General features: G+C 42.2%; 1 protein-coding gene across 5 annotated transcripts in view; it reads right to left on the bottom strand.

The window, feature by feature from the left end:
* Window positions 1–1096: 1096 nt before the first annotated feature.
* Window positions 1097–20704, bottom strand: part of CCDC169 (coiled-coil domain containing 169) — a 45537-nt gene continuing 25929 nt past the window's right edge. For 4 of the 5 annotated variants that reach the window (XM_054015292.1, XM_054015294.1, XM_054015295.1 and 1 more), the window contains exons 5-8: window positions 15372–15470; window positions 15117–15170; window positions 7957–8033; window positions 1097–4849 (exon numbers count right to left, since the gene is read on the bottom strand). In XM_054015292.1, the coding sequence (XP_053871267.1) occupies window positions 4747–4849; window positions 7957–8033; window positions 15117–15170; window positions 15372–15470 (333 nt within the window). In that variant the 3' untranslated portion in view covers window positions 1097–4746. The remainder of the gene's footprint in view (window positions 4850–7956; window positions 8034–15116; window positions 15171–15371; window positions 15471–20704) is intronic. The other variant, XM_054015293.1, reaches the window with a different exon arrangement.

Raw genomic sequence — 20704 nt, 5'->3', positions numbered from 1 at the left:
ATGAGCTATTAGCAGCAGGAGAGAAAAAAAAACTTTTGTAGTGGGGAAAAAAAAGTCCTCTCTCTTGCCACAGAGGGCAGGGCAAGAGGCAACAGGTTTAACCTACAGCATAGCAGATTTTGATTAAATCTCAGGAAAAACTTCCAAACTGTAAAAACAATAGGACAATGGACCAGACTGCCTAGGAATGGAATCTCCATCACTAGAGGTTTTCAAAAGGAGGCTGGATAGCCATCTGTCTTGGATCATTTAGGCACAACAAATCCTGAATCTTGGCAGAGGGTTAGACTAGATGATCCTTGCAGTCCCTTCTAACCCTATGGTTAGGATTCCAAGAGCTGCAGCTTTAAGAAAAACCCCAAATTAAAAACCTGGGGCAGGTGTTACCAAAAAACCCCTTTGTTTACCCCCTCCAGAAATCTGAAGTGACAATGACAGCTCTATAAAGCTAAAAAGAGGAAGAGCGGGGGCCTGAGACTGTGCTCAGTACACTGGTACTAATCAGAGTCATTCCACTGAAGCCAGTGGAGTTACTTCTATGTAATACTGGGCTAAGGGAGTCAGGAAATCTAACTTGGTACTTGATCCTTGGTACTACCTGGGTTACCTTCTGTTAGTGGATCAGAATAATCATGTTTGGGGATCCAATTCCACTCTGTGATGCAGACAAAACTTTAACTAGGTTCAAGCCTTGGACTCTGATCCTGACTTTCTCCGTAGCCTCAGCTTAACTCGTTCTCTCATCATAGCATCAGATTCAGAATCCAGTGGCCTCTTCTGCATCTTCGGAGTGTCCAAAGCTTTAGCTAAACCCTAAGCTTAAATTCCACAGTGATGGAAGCCTCCTTAGGCTTGTTACACCACAAAATAGAACCATAATTGGGTCAGTGCACAACAGTATTGTAAACCAGACTGTATTTTTGTTTTATCCTTATTGTAAATGGGTCCTGAATCACTGCTTCAGTTTTCCATGTGTAAAATGGGGCTAATAGAGAAGTATGGGGTATATTGCAGGAATTAATTAATGTTTAAATTCCTTGAAATCCTCATATGAAAGATGCAATACAAGTACAAATACTACTCATTAATGCAAATGTGAGCAAAACCATTTTAATCCAGAGAAAAATATTAAAAAGGAAAGCCACACAGAAGAGTTGGACAGTATGGGAAGAATAAATCATACAAAATAAACCAAGAAAATTTAAAACCCCAAAATAATGCCTCTCCTCTCCCCGGCCAACAAACAAAACACCATAGCACAGGAAAGCTGTTAAAAAAATATAACAGTACAAGAGTTAAATTCAAGTAAAAAGAAAAAACCCAACACACTTGCAGCCAGAAATAAAAGGAACCCTCTTTTTACACAGAAACAATATTTTCTTTTCTAGTCCCTCATATTGCTCTTAGGTCCGAAAGGACTGGGAGAAGAAATGGAAACTCAAAGATGCATCTCTGCTGAGAGTAAAGTGTGTGTTTTTATCTATCAGTTTTGCAAACAACAGTTTATAGATAAAGAAAGAACCTGCTAAAACCCCAATGTTTTAAGGCTTAAATAAGCAGCTTAATCATAGAATCATCAGACTGGAAGGGACCTCAAGAGGTCATCTAGTCCTCTCCCCTGCACTCATGGAAGAACTAAGCATTATCTAGACCATCCCTGACAGGTGTTTGTCTAACCTGCTCTTAAAAATCTCCAATGATGGAGATTCCGCAACCTCCCTAGGCAATTTATTCCAGTGCTTAACCACCCTGACAGTTACAAAGTTTTTCCTAATGTCCAACCTAAACTGCCCTTGCTGCAATTTAAGCCCCTTACTTCCTGTCCTATCCTCGGAGGTTAAGGAGAACAATTTTTCTCCCTCCTCCTTGTAACAACTTTTTATACTTGAAAACTGCTATGTTAGATTTAAAATGTTAGATTTTGTTTCTGTTTTTAGCCTCCGCCTCCCTGGCTGGTTGATACAGTGTTCTACTCTGCTACTCCTCCACATCATCAGAACAGGCAGAAAACTAAATAAATGATTGACCTTTAAAACTTCCAATGTATGTCCTCAGTGAGGACCAGTCACATGGTACATGTGAAAAAAATCTGTGCTTTGAATGTCTGAGTCATCACTAACAGCTGTTCCGCCTGTATCAGTGTGCAAGGTTCTAGTTCCTTCAAGCCTATTAAAATGATCACAATTGACTGTGCTGACAGCCACCTGATACAGACAAAAGAGTATGCCCCTTTGTTGAATGTATCCAAGAATGGGATCACCTTCACTATAGCAGATGTACTTTAACTTTTATGCTAATGGGAGCATTATGTTACTCTTCCCTCCCTCCTCCCCATTTCTCACTAATGACAAATGCCAGAACAATCAGAATCTGAAAACTTTCCATATGGAAAAACTGGAACAGAATGTTAACCTAATCATCGGTGCTAGGCTTTCAACTGTTGTTGGGGGCTAAAACGGTTCAGACAGAGCAGTCTGCTTGTTAAAGAACCATACCAGCTGTATCATGGAAACGGCATAAATATCTTATAAATCTCAATCTAGATGAGGAAATGGTGTTTCCATAATGAATATGCTGTATATCATTACAGTTCTTGTTTTCTTGCATTTTAGCAATGACATCATGTTCTTTCTGTATGAGTTTAATTGCAGCCTCACTTTAATGCTGCCAGTGATAAGAAACTATGCTATTAGCACTGCTCTTAAAGAGACAAAAAGCTTTAATGAATACCATGAAGAGCTACAGAAGCTCTTAAAATAAAAGGAGTCCATCAATCAGATTTATTCTGAAGAGTGCTTTTTAAATCTAACCTAGAAGGTTGAATTTTAAATACCAAAACATTCTCTTCACTGTTCTGCAGTTTAAAAAAAAAAAAAAAAAAGAAAGAAAAAGAAAAAAAAAGGGCCTGCCAAAGTTCAATTACTGAAATATTGTTGGCAAAGAAACTGCAACGACAATTGCATGCTTAAGATTGAAGATATCATTCAAAATACTTCAAATAATCCCTCAGCAGTGATTTACAGGGCAGGAATTTAAAAGGATGGTACTACTTAGGCCCCAAATCTGCAATGATACATGGGAGCTGTCCCATTGACGCACACTGGAAGTCTTTGCAGGATTGGGGCCTTAGATGGAAACATCAGTTTGTAAGTTTAGATTTCGTATACTAAAATACATACACCAGCAAACAAGAAATATACATAGGATTTGAAGATAGAACCCTTCATTCACAATAGGTACACTCTGAAGAATCTTTACATAACAATATTTGTTTGGGGACATTCGCAAAACATTGAAACTTTGGTTTACACAGTAAGGGCCCTACCCAGCTGAAAACAGCGGTGGAATTCCAAGCCATGCAGACTACTGAAGGCTGTGGATACTAGCAGTGCAGAAGCCATCCCTTTTAGCATGGCCACTTACAGGCCAGGCCTAGAATTGCTCTGTCTTCCCTGCCAAAGCCAGGCAGTTCATGGAACATAGCACAGCCCTAAGGGTAGAGGAACTGTGCTGCATAGCCCTGGGAGGATGAGACTGACTCCAAGCTTGGCGTCTAGCAGGCAGAGCTTTTTTTAAAGGGATACCTGAGAATTAAGAAACCAGGGGTGCAACAAAGGGGGCCCCAGGTCCCCCAGCTTAGCCCTTGACCAGAGTTGAGTGGCATAACAGTGGAGCCCCTTCCCTGCTGGTGTGACAAAGGAGTCGGCAGGCCAAATTTGAGGGGTCTTGCTACCCCATGTACCAGGTCACAGAATCAGGCAAGTTTGGCCTGGCTGCCTCTCTGTCATGCCAGCAGGGAAGAGACTCCACTGTTACGCCACCCAGCTCTGCCTCCCTAATGCCATAGGTGTGCCCTGTCCCCAGCCCACTGCTGGGAACCTGACCCAGAACCGGATTGGCTCTCAGCTTGCAAAGAATCAGCCAAAGGGGAGGCAGTATCTCAGACAGGAAATAGGCATAAATGTTTAACAGAGTAATTAGCCATTGGGACAAGTTACCAAGAGTTATGGTGGATTCTCCCTCACCAGCAATTTTTAAATCAAGATTGAATGCTTTGCTGTAGGAATTATTCTGGGGAAGTTCTCTGGCCTGTGGTACACAGGTCAAACTAGACGATCACAGTGGTCCCTTCTAGCCTTGGAATCTGAAAATTGTGGTTGTCTTCCTAGAAAGAACCATCTGTTTTCCCATCCTCTAGTAATCAAGGGAGTTTCCCCAGTAGCTTGTGTGCTAAGTGGCTATTCCTAATGGGGTATTACTCTTTTCTTCTGGTATAGGTAGTGGGGTTACTCTTCAGGTCACACATCCTCCTCTCTTCTTCTCCTCCCTCAGTGAGCTCTAAAAACAAACCCTTTAATTTTTTTTCAATGACTGGCTGTGGAGTCAAAGTGGGGAAGAAACTGCCTAGCATAAGGCATTTAAGTGATTCCCTGAGTCACCCAACTTGATTCCTTGATTCAGTTTTTACATCTGGCAATCAGGCCGGGAAGGATCAGACTTCACCAGCATTAAAAGGGCACCCAGGAACTGCCCAATAAACTATTCCACAGGATTACAGAGGGCTACTTTTCCCTCAGAATAGGGAGTCTCTGAAGCTGCCAGGAGGCACAGATCTTCATGAGTAGCTATTGTTATTGGAATGTGTCTTAAATCAATGTGGTACATACATTTTTCTTCAGAAACATTTAGTTAAATATATAGAAACAAGAATAAAAGTGATTGGAAGTTCTTGTTAAGAATATTAAGTCAGTGCTTTAATTTTGGAAGTTGTTTCACTCCTGCAGTCTTTTTAATTGGTCCTTTTTTTGGATCCAGAATCCTTTGATTTTCTGGAACATTATGTCTTCTTCTGAAATAAAGTCAGAAAGGTTAGTCATTACATGTCACTTACATGATGATGCTCCGGAAACTTGAACTGCTGGAAATAGGCATGCTTTTTATATAAAAATAACTGATTATTATGGTTAATTAATAAACAGTTTCTTTCTGGGTGTGAGGTTAACAGAACATTTAATTATTCTGTGTACAAATCCTAATCCTCATCTCATCATTCCTGAATAACTTTATATTATTTAAATGATGAACTTTTAAAGGAACATGAAGAGAATATTAAACATTTGTATAAACAGGAAGGCAGCAGGCTGGGGAGACATTTTCACCAATTATATGCTCCTGATCAAGACACGGAAATTACTGTCTGCACCTGTAATTAGAGCTCTCTGCAGGCAGTATGCTCTAGAGAGCCATGCTCTTAAGTCCCATGCCCTTACATATAAAACTTTGGTAGCTGACTAACAAGTTTACATTCACTTCATGGGAATAACTCCCCTAATTTTTATAAAGTGTTATTTATTTTCTTTTGGATCAAAGTTTAATTTATAGGACTATAGAACAGAATTTCCAAGGGAAGAAAGGTGACTAAGTAAATCCACAAAGCCATTCTCAGGAGGATGCAGGCAGCATCTCTCTACTATTATGCAAAACAGCTAAGTATCTCTCCATTCATCCTTGCAGTATCTGAGCATTTTATATAGTCTAACATACAAGGTTTCAGTTTCTCTCTCACCCAGTTGAGAAAGGAGGAAGGGAATATATATCAATTGCATACATGTGTCTGTGCACTGATGATTGGAGAAATATTCTGCATATTGTTCGATGGTGAAAGTTGCGGTCATTTCATATGTTCTGGGAATGAGTTGCAGGTTTCTGGGCAAGCTGCCAAGAAAGCGTGATCTCCAGTGCTCTCTAGTTTCACTTTTAAGGTTGCCAAGTTCCATTGTTCTAACTATCATGAGCAGTATATGAGGCCTGCTTCCATTTAAAGCTTTGAAGATCAGGGCCAAAGTCTTGAATCTGACTCAGTAATCAATAAGGAGCTGTTGCAGAGCTGAGTAGACAGACAGATCAATCTCTCCCCACCCTCCAGTTCCCATGTTTTTCTACTGTCGTGCAAGTGTCTAAAGCCCCATCTGACCTGACCCAGGAACCATGGTAAGAATCGCTATTTAAACTGGCTTCTAATTCAGCCAAAATGTACCAGCAACCATGATTAAACAAAGTTTAGATATTGTTTATTAACCTGATTTGAAACCCAGGGAAGACAAAGCTTTGAAATATCGGTTGAAATTAGACGAGAAGCTGCTGGAGGAAATTATGAGGTTATTCTCAAGGCCTGAATTTATTGCATAGTTTTACTCTGGAATTTAAATGGAATTACTTCTAATTTGCATCAGTGAGTGAGAGCAGATTCAGGCCCCGAGTCTTTAAAGTCATTAGAGTAGTATTTATGGAGGAATAATGACAATAGCTCTCTGTTAAATTCTCCATACATTGAAGGAGTTCCTCACTTGTGCTTGCTACTTCCTGATGATACACACTGTGACATATCAACACTCTTTGGTATAAGCTGCCAGGTGAGATCAAGGTGGGGATTCACCAGGCTCAAAGTTCTAAGCAGTTGGCTACAGGGATAGCTCAGTGGTTTGAGCATTGGCCTACTAAACCTAGGGTTGTAAGCTCAATCCTTAAGGGGGGCATTTAGGGATCTGGGGCAAATATCTGTCTGGGGATTGGTCCTGCTTTGAGCAGGGGGTTGGACTAGATGACCTCCTGAGATTCCTTCCAACCGTGGTATTATATGATTCTAAGCAAAAGGTGAAGCAATCCCATCATGTGTGTAAAGTCATTTGAAAAGTGCTGACTAAGGTTACAAAACCATCAACTTTGACAGGAGGAGGTGAGGCAGTGGTAATCTGTCACAACATGTATCTTTCCAGAACAACAACTACAGGAAAGTATTTTTTGTCTAATGTAAAAAGAATTAAAGACAGCAACGGTCACAATACTCCCAAATAAATACTGGTCTAAAACCCACAGATCAGTGCTACTATTCAGCTGGTACTCAATGTCTGGCTGTTGCTGGCTTCCTTAGTCCCTCCAGAGGGAGTAAGGGAGAAACATGCTGGCTCTGCCCTCTCTGGCCACCTCCACAGGAGCTATATAAAAACACAGCCAGAGCCAGAAACTGCCTATGGGCTGCATATTAAGTATTTAAGAGCCACACAATACTTGTCTGATCTTAAGAATCCTTAGTAGCAGACATTAAACCTTACTCTAATAACAGTAATCTACTGAACTCTCACCATGAGACCAAAGAGTGGGAATCAGTGAATATAGTTAACATTGCAGAATATATCTTATTCACGTCCTGAGTGAGAGGTTAAAATAGAAAACAGGTGGGAAAACTATTTCATATCAATTATCTTTCATAATCTAATGATGGGACAGCTGTTCTCAATTTGTATCATGGCTCAATTGCAATGATATAGTTAAGGATTTGTTAGTGTTTCCATTTTCAGTAAAGAATCAGCTTCAATTTGAAACTTGGTTTATCAGAGCTCAGCCCAGACACACATTTTTATGTTCTAAATTCCCCCAAACAGCTTCGTGCTCTTCACATTTAAAAATTTTGCACCTGTGTAACTAAAAACTGGCTTTGATTTATTAAGCAATTAGGTCTTTATATGAGTTCATCTAAAATTACTCACCTTCTCATCCACTAGACAGCTGTACACACTCTATTGACTGAGAAGAACCAGGCTGAACATTTTTTAATTACATTACTGTTAATGGACTGGAGAATGTAAGAGCAGACTTAGCAAAAAGGCCTATTTTTTTTTTTTTGACTGAGATTTATATGCCAGGATGCCAAAACCTTCTGTTAGGTTCCACAAAGGCCACTTACATTGTATGAGTACTGTACTATCATTCTGTAATAGTCTATGTTAGGTGATAAGCTGATTTAAAATGAGTACCAAGAGTGATACGGACATCAATATTTTGTCAGTAAGATTATCTGCAGCAATCTTTATCTTGGCTAGAGGGCTATGATAGTCAAGGGAGAGTATTTAGATAAATGTATTAAATCAGAAAATGGAGGGAATATGAAAGAGTTACCTCAGTATTTGGTTTTTCCTCTTGATCTGCACTGCATCTGTTTTCTGCCTCTCAGCAATTTTAAGTGTAGCTGATGTCTGCAATGGTCAAATTTTTACAAAGCAAGTTATCCTCCAAGTATATATGTTGTTAGGAAAGCAAAAATTCTCCTCACGTTGATTTTGAAAAAGACAAGCACTATGACCCTGATTCAGCAAAGAATTTAAGCCCATACTTAAGGTTATGTCCCATTGAAATCAACAAGACCTAATCACATGTTTAAGTCCTCCGCTGAATCAAAAACTATATTACTTGAATCCATTTATTACTAATTAGGAAAGGAATCCCGTATTTTCCATCTGCAAGCAATTTTCCCCTATGTATTGTCCTGTATGGAAAAGATAGAATAATGACAGTTTTAGTGATTTTGTTGTGCTGTTGGAATTATGAAATTATTAAGTGAGAAGAATGCAGCATTTATATCTTCCCTGCTGCCTCTAGAGAGCATTACTACAATACTGTGATATATAAAATCCAAGAAGCAGTTATAAAACTTTGGTAATAAAAAGCAAAAATGTGGGGAGAACTTAAACTGTCTCTCTTGTCCCTTGGCTCACAGATCCCCTTGATGCAGAGCTCCTCCAGGCTCATGTCCAACTGTCACCCCAGAAACATCCTCTTGTAGGAATTTCCATAGACTGGAGGGGGAAGCAACGAAAAATGCTTCAGGCTAACTTTGCAGTAATTTAGCGCTTCCATGGCTGGTGGGCTGGGATGTGCTTGTTGAAAACTGACACAATCCTGCCAACTTCCCAGATCCACAGAGCCCCCATAGAGGGGCTTTGTGGGAGCATAAGGCAAAGCAAGACAGCTGGCCACACTAGGGAGCCATAGATGACTTTTTCTAAAAGCGCGGAGCCATGGATCTCTTTGATGCCATTTAAACAAAGCACATGGTTTGGATTATTTTTAAATCTTAATGTTATACTTTAAAATGTATGGGAATGCATTCTCCATGAGAGGGGAAAGAACCTAGCACAGCAAGGAACCACATCTGTGATTGGTTATAACAAATACACTGGTTTCTAGTGTGCTTCCATGTATGTACTACATTAGACAACTACTCTCACTAACACTGTACTAGCAAAGCCTACTATAATTCAAACGAAGACACTTTCAAAGAATATATGTGTAAAGACAGAGTAAGAGCTGCCTGGATTTAATTTATGGAAAGCACTGTTAAATTGTCTGCTTTCAGGGAGTTCTACTAAAGACATTGACGTATGAGAAATAATTTTTGAAGTTTTTTTTTTTAATTCTGTGTACCACTTTAAGAAAAAGGTTCTCTTAAAGACCTATCGCATTTCCCCACTGCTTGGTTCTCAAAATATTGCATTCTGCAAGCCACAAGGAAAGTTCCACTGACCATCAATGTTCCATAGTGTGTGGTCTGAGAACCAGTCTTTTATGATGAAAAAAAAAGTAATGCCTTTTGGATGAATACTAAATTTTGTGAAACCTTTACATTTATTTTAACTGTATCACTTAAAAAAAGATTAGCACCTTATGGAACCGGACAACATAAACACACTTAGAAGATGAAAATACTTTGGAAAAAAAAAAAAAAAAAAACACACAAGGTAACAAGAAAAAGATATTTAAAATAAATTATTTTTCTGAACCACAGCCTTTTCTTCCCCCTCCACTCCCACTAAAGGTTACAGGGGTGATCTCAAACAAGGAATAAAAAAATTCTCAGGAAATGCATTCATTATGCTGATATTTTAAATAACTTAATAAGAAAAAAAAAGGTTCTATTGCATTTGATTTACTAAGCGTACAGGAGAAGGCTAACAAGATAGGAAAAATAACAAAATGGAATAATCTATAGCTATATAGTTAAGAGAGAATATCTATGGAATAGATTGTTGTCAGAGAACAATGGTTCTCCTGCTGCTACATTTGCCTCAATACATATGGAAATATTGCTTAGTCAACCATGAGTGGTAATTCCCCCTTCACCTTAGCCTCTGCCAACTTCATAAGACAGATCTAAGACAGTGGGCTGTTTAATAAAATTGGGGAAAAAATAAAAAAAAATAAAAAACACATGTGCCAGATTCTTCCACCCATGACTGATTTTGACATCAGTGGAATTACTCAAAAAGTAAGCACAGCACGGGTGGCAGAATCTATTTCCAGTGTCTCAATTCACCAAAGTATTTAAGCATATGCTTAACTTGAAGCAATGGAATTACCATGTGCTTAAAGTTAGGCATGTGTTAAGTGCCTTGCTGAACAGTGGCCTAAATTATTTAAGTACAAAAGAACACACCACACTCATTAGCTATGTTCAGACATAACAACACTATTTCCTAACTTACTACTGTCTTCCTCCCACAGTGTCTTCATGTTACCAGCCCCAGATTCATCAGCATTTACTGGTCTAACACTGCAAATTTGTTTTCAGCAATTTTCCTCCATTCCCTAAGGCAGCAATGACTACACACAGTGAACCACTTGCCTGCTGTGCAAACACATGGAAACATTGCTAATTACAACCTTTCACCCCAGTTAGCTATACTGGCAATTCAATGACAGTCACTTCATTGCGCAGAGTTCTGGAGTATCATGTTAACCTACTACTTTTACACTATCTAAGAAGTAAGATCTCTTTCAGAATAAGAGGTACGATAACGTAAAGCTTTCAAGGTAACTTCCAGTTTGTATTATAGGCTCCTGTGTATTCCACAGCCACATAATTTGTGGCAGAATAAATCCAACTATGCTATAACATCTAATCTTTCATTTTATAAAACAATAAGACCTAGCCCTTACTACTCTTTGGAATGTGAACTGTATTGTCATCCTGAACTTGCAGACAGATGGCAACAATAACTCTGAAAGGTGTGAAATGGCCAATTTATCTCAAAGGGAAGTTAATGCTGAAGCCTATGGTCGATACTGTTCACTATTTTGCTCTGTTCATTTCAGCAGAAACAACCAATTGCAACAACATGGTAATCTCATCCATGTTGGATGCAATAATGAATAACAGAGCAGGGATAATGGGTAGACCTGGGTAGGAAACTGTTTTCCTGTCCCACAAAGATTTGTAAAGAATCTGAAATATTTTCCCCATCTTGATTCAAGATGAAGAGCAGAAATCTTGAAAATATTCACAAACCAAACCCCCCCCCCACCAACCAAACCATTTCCCCCCCAAATCAATCGAAACGTTTGGTTTCAATTTCAACCTTTTTTCTTAACCTTTTTTCATTCTAATGACTTACATTTAATAACAAAAAATCATTTCAAACCAGAACCAGAATTTTTCATTTGAAAAAAAAAAAAAAAAAAAAAAAAGTTAAAACTAAACATTTCAACAATTTTGAAATATTGTTTCTCTACTTTGTTTGAGTTGGGAAATTTGTCAAACCTGAGCAGGTTTTGCAAACAGTTTCTGTTTGATGAATCAGCATTTTTCAACAAAAAGAAGACTGAATCGAAAAATTCCCGGCCAGCTCTAATAGCATGAATTCTGGTTTCTATCAAGGGTTGTTGGAGTCGGGTCTAGGGTGAGTATGCCAAACCTGTTGCCAGAGGCGTAGCGAGCGCCCTCCGTACCCTCCGACCAGAGGGGGCCCCGCAAGGAAGGGGGCCCCTAAAAGTGGCAAAATAAATACTGCATTCCAGTTTCTGCATTGTAAGGGGCCCCGCCCGGACATATGTTCGGAGTGGGCCATGTTCGGAGGGGGCCACGTTCTTTGTTGCTACGGCCCTGCCTGTTGCCCAAAGTTAAGCTCTTAAATCTATAATTAGTCAACAAAGTAAAAGTGGCCTCACTTTAGAGGTGCTGATCACCTGCAATTCCCATTAACTTTAATCATATTTCTGGGCGCTCAGTACTTCCAAAAATCAGAATCAGGACATTTTCATTGAGGTGTTTAAATATGGCTTCAGAAGCCTAAATTTTGACATCCAGGTTTTAAAATCTTGACCTAGGAGTTTAAGCTTCTCCTGTCCCCTCAAAATGAGAAGTCAGCACCGTCCTTGGCATGAGGGAGTGGTAAAGAGATGTAGTGTTTCACTTTTTCCTTGGTGTTAGTGCTTCAACTATCCCCATACGGTGCCAATACCCCAAACCATCTTCTATCGCTTCTCGGGTATCAAATGTCTCAACTTTTCACTACCTTGCTATCATAACCTTCCCATGACAAATTTTACAACTTGTTACATCTACCAAGAGACAAGGAGGATGAGGGAATATCTTTATCACCAAGAGAAGTTGGTCCAATAAAAGATATTACCTCACCACCTTGTCTCTCTAATATCCTGGGACTGACACAGCTACAACACTGCATACATCTACCAACGCATAAAATCAGTAAAAAACAAAAAACTGAAGATTAGATATCATCAAATTAAATACTATATTTAACTGTTTAGTGACAGTTCTGGGTGTAACAGGACATACCCCATTCACCCAAACCTTACAAGTATGGAAATAAGAAGTTAAAGGAAAGTATCCTGCATTCTTTTCCACCTTCATGTTGTCTACAATGATGTCAACAACATGCTCCAGTGCTCCATAAGGTACTCCTGAGGGAATTCTGTGCCAAAAAAATAAAAATTATGTGCACAGTATTTTAAAATACTGCAAATTTTGTCAATAAATAAATGTGGGTCCAGCATGGCAGTAGGGAGCACAGGCCACTGGCTGCAATGAGGTGGGAGATTACCCTGAAGCCCCCACCTCCCTCAGTACAGGGATTTGGCAGTGAGGCTGCACCCAGCCCTGACACAGTGCAAGGGCCGGGCCTGTCCCAGAAACACCCCGGGGCCCTGCCCCTTTGCACCAGGTGTGAGTGGGCAGGCTCAGCCCAGTAGGATCCAAGTGTGGAGGGGCTTAGTGGAGGGGATCTAGGTGTGGGGTGAGAGGTTTCTGTGTGGGGCAATCTGGGTGCGGATTGCTCAGTGGGAGATCTGGATGCACAAGGGCTCAGCGGGGGGGTCTGGATGTGGGGAGATGGGACTCAGTGGAGGGGTTCTGGGTCTGGGGGGCTCAGTGTGGGGGTCCAGTTGCTGGGGGAGTGGGGCTTGATGGGATGGGAGTCCAGGTGCAGGTGGTTGGGGTTCAGTAGGGTGGGAGTCTGGGTGTAGGGAGCTTGTCGGGGGGGGTCCAGGTGTGTGGTGGGGTAGGGCTTATCGGGTGAGGGTTCGATGGGCCTGCTTAACAGGAGAGCTCCAGCTGCTGCCGAGGGGACCCCATATGCTAGGCTCCTGCTTCCCCCCATGATTCCTCTATCCCCTTCTCTTCCCCATCTCATCCCCTTCCCCCACTGCCTTATGCCTCATCTCCCTCCCCTCACTCCCATATTACCCTACCCTGTCCTATTCAACCCCTCTCCTTCCTCACTGCCTCTTCCCTCCAACCCCTCCCCCCATTTCCCTCACCCCCTCTTACCCAGCCCCACTGCGGGCACTCACTGTTGCACAGAAAACAGGAACATAGAAGGGGAGCACGACTGGCACTAGGACTCAGGAGGCAGCCTTCAGCTGCAGAGTCAGCAGAGCCAAGACACAGTCTCCTTCAGCTGGGCAGCTCTGCGCTTGCAGAAATGGGGGGAGGGGGAAGTGGCATGTAACTCTGTGCACCCTCCCATGCCTTGCCTCTGTTTGCAGGGGAATCGCCCCCCCAAAACCTGTGCTCATGGTCTTCCCCATGCCCGTCCCCCCGCCCTTTCCCCCTGCCCAGCTTCCCTGCCGTTTTCTGCAGGGAGCACAGGAATTCTGCAGGACGGGGGCATTTTCTGCAGGCACGCAAAATTCCCCCAGAAGTAATAAGGCTCTTGCTCTTGGGTATCTAATGGAGATGGAAGCAATATGTACTCCAACTTCAAACTTGCATACTAATGCAAAACCTTAACAGTGATCTAATATGCTTTTATGTAAATCAACAGATCAGCACATCCAGCTGTCACACACGCTGTGCATTTGGGAAGTTATTTTGCCTTTGCACCGCTGAGGTGATCCCTAATGTAGATAAAGACAGTGGTGTGTAAAAGTGTTCGGTGGCTGTGTTCATGGTCAATCCTAGACAAACCAATCCAATGCTCCGAACAGAATTAGATGGCACCGTGGTCCCCTAGTGTGGACTATGACCAGTTAATATGACATTATCAACAATGAGTGGCACAGCAGCGCTTGTCTTCTAATAAAGGTTGGAAAAACCTGTATTCAGCACATTTAGGGAAACTTTCATGTGGTCTCAAGTAATGGTAATGGTGATGGTGATCTCTTATCCCATACAGGGTGACCCTTGTCACCTTGTCATTGTCACCCTTGTCGGGATTGTTTCCCTAGCCTCTGTTAGCCAGAAGCTGGGATGGATCACTTGATGATTATCTGTTCTGTTCATTCCCTCTGGGGCAACTGGCATTGGCCACTGTCAGAAGACAGGTTACTGGGCTACATGGACCTTTGGTCTGACCCAGGATGGCTGTTCTTATATTTAGCCAAAACGATGCTTTGGCTGAACATGCATTATTACATTTAAAAACAAAAAAAAGTTGAAGAAAGACTGAGAACCATCTTAAGAACTGCACAGCATGCTACAATACAGGAATCTGAGTATATAAGACCTTAGCTTAGTTCTTTACACCTGTGCCAGCAGGGACTAGATGCTGTATAGGGGCAGTGTAGTCAGCCCTTTGACAGGATGTATACACTGGACTTTTATGCTTCAGACTTTCCACCACTGTTGCCATCAGCTCAATTCCACCCAGGGGATGTGCAGGTATAGACTGTCCACTGGCATTTTAACCTCTGTGCCATCCAACTCTGCTCAGAGCAGGGCTAGAGGGTACAATGGTTAAAGCTCCAGTAGCCATCATGCCATGTCTACTTTAGTGCTCCCACCAGCAATATAATGGGTGGGAAATTTTAAGGCAAGAAGTCCGGTGTAAACAATGGCAGAGAGAGCGATTCTAGCGATCGCTCCAGCTAACCGAGGCCTGGCTCTGACGGGAACTATGCCTGGCTTTCCTTGGCTGGAATAAAACTCAGATTTGTATGAAGGAGAAAAAATAAAGAAAAATAAAGAGTTAAACAGTAATGATCCTTCCAGTACCAGCTTGGGAGGAAAAAGATGATTAGGTTGCAAAGTTTTTGTTACTTACCTGTGAGATCTCTGCTAGGTACATGCGCCGTTCATCATTAGCCTTATGGTAAGCCTACATTTTAAAATAATGAGTAAATGGTTACAATCAAACAAAACAATTAGCATGGTTAATCAAAAGGGAAGGAACAAACATACGTACCACCCCAGGACTGTTTCATGGAATCATTACATTCTCTGCACCAATGCTTTAGACATTCAGACAGCATAACAGCTTCTAGAAAGGGCTGATTAGACAGATATGGCAGTAACAGACCTTTGCTTCTTGTTCCAGTCTAAGCTCATAATCCTTCAGTTGGTTCTGGAGACTTTTCTTTTCCTCTTCTAGTTGTTTAAGAAGCTGGTTTAAGGAACCCTGCAGTTGTATACAAAATAAAATCAATAGGTTACAAATATTCCTGTTCTGAACAATGATAGAAGTTGTTATTACAATCTAGATTCTGAGTTACAATCTTCAAGGTCTGTGTGCTTATGCTTAGGGCTACGGTTTTGTCACGGACGTAGTGGAAATCATGGAATCTGTGACTTCCAAAGACCTCCGTGACTTCAGCCCTGGCGGCTGGGAACTGCAAGGTCCCATTGCCTCCTGCAGCGGCAGGGAGCTATAAGATAGCCCCGCTGCCGGAGGCAGTGGGCACCCAAGCTCTCAGCCACCATGGGCAGCAGAGGTACCCTGCAGCTCCCCGCTGCTGTGGGGGACATGGGAAACCACAGAGCTACCCACCACCCGCGGTGGCAGGGGAACCCTGGCAGGTCCCTGGCTGCCGCAGGCAGGGGGTGGTGCAGAGGGACCCCCGCAGTCCCCAGCCACCATGGGGGCTAGGGAGACCCCCACAGCTCCCCACTGTGGTGGTGGCAGGGGGATTCCCACAGCGCTCCCTGCTGCTGGGGATGGGGCAGAGGGACCCTGCAACTCCCCTCCGCTGCTGGTGGCAGGGGGACCCTGGAGCTCTGAGCTCCAAAAGGTGGTCGGGGGGCCCAGAGATCCCAGCATAAGACCGAGCTACAAGGGAGTTTGGTTGACCCATTACCAGAAAGCTGGCTCCCAGTATGTGACAGTAGAGAGTCCATGGATGGAGCCTCTATAGGAAGCAGTGTTATAGACAACGTATGGAAGTAATTCCCCCATAATTTGGTCTGTCCTATCCTTGAGTTATGGTGTCACAGCAGGCAAACAGTTTAGATTGACAAGGACTCTCTTTTGGGCACAGTAATGTTGTTAATAAAGCTGCATCCCTTCTTTTCCACAAAAACATTCCTGGATGCTATTAAGTTTTCCCTGTGAACAATTTTCATTAGAGTCAAGAATTTATAATGGGTTTGGCCGAAGGTGAAGTGCTGTTAAAAGCTGCCACCACGCTGAAATAACCCTTCCTGCTGATTTTAATAAACAGAAATTGAGAGCAGAGCCATGGCTTTCAAGAATGCTTCACCCATGGCTGAGCTGCTATTATCTTTAGTTTTCTATTATGACAGATACATTGGAGAAGACATGAAAAGCCATTGTTTTTAAATTAAAATTAGAAATCAGAACACCCTAGCTGCAGCTGAAACTCTGTTGCATATTACAAACCTCTCCCTATTATAGGATCTAGGAGCCTACAGAGTGTTTACATTCAGCCCATTTGAAAAGAGAAAGAAATGGACAGAATGAGGAGGTTATTTGGCTAAATCCAACTAGTGCCATATTCTACTTCATTATTACATCTGTGTCCCCACAGAATCAAAGAAGGAAGAGAAAGAAAAAGCTTTATCTCTGTCAACTCTAGGAGACTGAATTTTGGTTGAAAGAAAGTTTTACTAGCAATCTCTACCTGACAGCATTTTGGAGAGTGTAACCACCTGACATACAGTAACTCCTCACTTAACATTGTAGTTATGTTCCTGAAAAATGCGACTTTAAGCGAAACGATGCTAAACGAATCCAATTTCCCATAAGATTTAATGTAAATGAGGGGGTTAGGTTCCAGGGAAATTTTTTTCACCGGACAAAAGACTATATATATACACATACATACACACACACACACACACTGTGTATATATATACACACACACACACACACACATTTACACACACACAGTATAAGTTTTAAACAAACAATTTAATACTGGTACACAGTGATGATGATTGTGAAGCTTGGTTGATGTGGAGGAGACAGAGGGTGGGATATTTCGCAGGGAATGCCTTACTGCTAAATGATGAACTAGCATTTGCCTGAGCCCTCAAGGGTTAACTCATTGTTAATGTAGCCTCACTCTACAAGGCAGCAGACAGAGACAGAGAGAGACACTGTGTGTGTGTGTGTGAGAGAGAAATGCACATTTCCCCTTTAAGTAGCTCACCCCATTCTTAAGTACACTGCCTTGTTAATTAGATCAGTTTGCTGAGACCGCAGCTGCTGCCTGGAAGCTCCCTCCATCCTGAACCCTGTCCTGTGTCCCCCCCTGCTCTATGGAAATGGGGTAAGTGGGGTGCAGGGTACACCCTGACATTAGCCCCCCACTTCCTCCCTCCCTCCCCCCCTACAGCAAGCAGGAATATCTGGGAGCAGCTCCAAGGCAGAGGGCAGGAGCAGCACATGGCAGTGGGGGGAGGGACAGCTGAATGCCAGCAATTGATAGCCTGCTGGGCAGCTGTAGCACAGGGAACTTAGGGGAGCGGGGAACTGATAGGGGGGCTGCCAGTCCACCCTGATTCCAAGCCCCCACCACCTAGTTCCAATGGGCTACTCTTCCTGCAAGCAGTGGACATAGCAGGTGGCTACCAAACGACATTAGAAGAGAGCAATGCACAACTTTAAACAAGCATGTTCCCTAATTGATCAAAACAACGTTAACTGGGACGACTTTAAGTGAGGAGTTACTGTACTTGTAACACACTGTTTGTGTCCCACACAAAACTCCTCCCAACAGTAGATGGGAGTTCATGCAACTGTTCTAATTGTTCGGAGCAAGTCCAAGCATCACCACATGCCCCTGCTCTGGATCATTCTATAGTGCTGGTGTTGCAGCTATAGCTGCAGCAGAGCAACTGAGTAACTTTTTAGTGGCTCTTCTGGTCAAATTTCTAAACTCTGTGGCCACTTGACCCTAGGGATTAAGTCTTCTAGAAGTCCCTCACTGAACACAATGACATGTACATACCTCTAGTCCCAGAGCAGGCACTTTTTAAGCCAAAATCATCTTCAAGATCACTGTGTTCCCGTACTCAGTTTGCTTTTGGATCTGGGATAATTTCTTCTCAGAAGTTATCCTACAGCTGTGCTAGCAGCTGACCCAAGGTAGATGCCAGGACACGCACTGAACAATGGTTAGATCCAATCCCAGGTAACCCAGACTATTTAGCACACCATTGCTTTTGACAGGTGAATGCATATCTGGCCCAGCAATGCAAAGAGAAAACTAAAGGCTTGAAGGTGCATCAGAACAAGGCTGGTAGCTGCACCTTCACATGTGTTTGAACAGATGCTAGTTCCTGGGTGTTTATGGAGACTGAAATGATCCTTGACAACAGTAAAGCCCAAAGAGGAAGGAGAGGGCACCTATGTCACAGGCAGTATTAGAGGGAACTATCTACACAAGGTATGTATTAAGCTATGTATTATTTGTACTTTTCTGCATGGCCGAGGGCTACGCCAACATGAACACTGCCATTGCTATTAAGGAACAGGCAGACAGTCACAAGTGAGGGCAGAAGTCCCTCTCTTACTTCAACTCAGTCACTTGAACAAACACTGCAGGACCCTTCCTCACAACCCCTGATGTGATAAACAAACAAACAAAAAATCAAATCAAATGGCCTGCCCTCTGCCAAGCCCCCACCAGCAGTAATCTGATTCCTCAAGCTCAGTACAGGGACCCACCCAAAGTCAGTTACCATCATGGGAAGTGGATTCTGCTGGAGCGTCTCCCCAGGAGCGGCAAAATAAAGTCTGTTCTGGCTCTCTGGTGACCTTGGTGCTCTACTGAAATACGAACTATCACCACCTTCAAACTTCTGCAGATAGCTAGCTCTGCATTTTCAGCTCTTTTCAAGAACAAATCTGGCTCTCTGAACAAACAGAAAATGCCCTGAACCTCCAGTGCACTCTCTGTTTTGGGATAAAATGCCAAAACAGACTGCAGTTGTCAGTGAGTTATAGGATTTGACCCCATCTCCCATAATTCCTTTAGACAATCCGAACACCTTGCACAATTTCCCACAAAGTATCACTTCCAGGGCCTGAGGAATAGGTAGCTCATAGACAGCAGTGCATCTAGTGCAGGGGAGAACTACACCCAAACCAGAAGGGTTAGTGTTGATGCACTGCACTGTTGAGTTGCAATGCTTCAGTTCCCGAGTGTAAACAAGGCAGAGTTAAGGTTTCACAAGCAAATTTTATTTTAGCATTTCCTTACTTTTGGGCAGTCCACTCTGCATTCGTGTAACATGCTTTCTGAAGGGATTTGACTCATCTGCATGGTCTTAAATCATTTTCAAACACCAGCTCAAAGTAATTTGCTGAAAATAATTTTCCAAAATGGTTCAGTTTCCTAGTATAACTCTAGCTCATACCTCTGGTAGTACCCTAATTCCTATGTTTTCTACCAGAAAAAAGGTCTAGAAAAAAATTCTATAATATATCTGAAGTATTTATATGGCCCTCATCACTGTAGTATCTGAGCATCTCACAATCTAATGTATTTATCTTCACAATTCTTCAGTAAGGTAGAGAAGTACTATTAGCCCCATTTTGCAGATGGAGAAATGAACCAGAGAGGCTAAATGACTTGCCCAAGGACACACATGGAATCTGTGGAAGAGCAGAGACTTGAACCCATGTCCTAAGCTAACGGTCTAACAACGGGATCATCCTTCTTCCATAATAAGGAACTATTTGCTAAACAAAACACTTATGTACTGCACACAATGAACACTGAATGAGGCAAGCTCTGCTGCAGAGCTCTTCCTTCTTGAGCACATACTTTGGGTATTAGATGAAGCACGGAACCAATATAGACTACACATGTTTACTTATGTGAAAAACCTCTCTAGATATTCAAACACTGGAGGAAGAGATGAAACAATGTTTCAGAAAATGGACTGAAGAAAATTTAAACCAGTAAAACTTCAAAGATATTCTAAGCGCTAACTCTGCTAGGGCAGATCATAAGTTACCTTCAACTCCTATCACATAAGCAGTAACTGAAGAATCAACTGAGACCTTATCTATGGTGCATCTAGCCACACGTGTAGCTGCACAAAACAAGAATCCAGCCAAGCTGAATCCAGCCAAACCCCTACGGGGTATGTTCACCTTCAATTAACTCTCTGAGAAAGGAGGGGATAAAAACTCATTGAAACAGATGTAACTCAAGAGGCTTATAGCAACGTGAGCAGCTTTCTGTACAAAGACGTGAAACAGCACAAAAGAAGAAGCTCACAGCAAACAGCTCAAAGAACACAGACACACAGCACAGACAAGTCTCAGCTAAAAACAAGGACTAGCAAGAGCCCACAGGAGAACTAACCCTCTGAAGGGGACAGAAACCCAGCCTACCTATGTCAGACTCCACTTAGGAGAATAAAATAACCCAGATCCACCTG

Source organism: Malaclemys terrapin, chromosome 1, assembly GCF_027887155.1.
Source record: "Malaclemys terrapin pileata isolate rMalTer1 chromosome 1, rMalTer1.hap1, whole genome shotgun sequence".
In the NCBI taxonomy this organism is placed as follows: domain Eukaryota; kingdom Metazoa; phylum Chordata; order Testudines; family Emydidae; genus Malaclemys; species Malaclemys terrapin.
The sequence above is the reverse complement of the archived record's forward strand: the minus strand, read 5'-3'. Positions and strand labels throughout refer to the sequence as shown.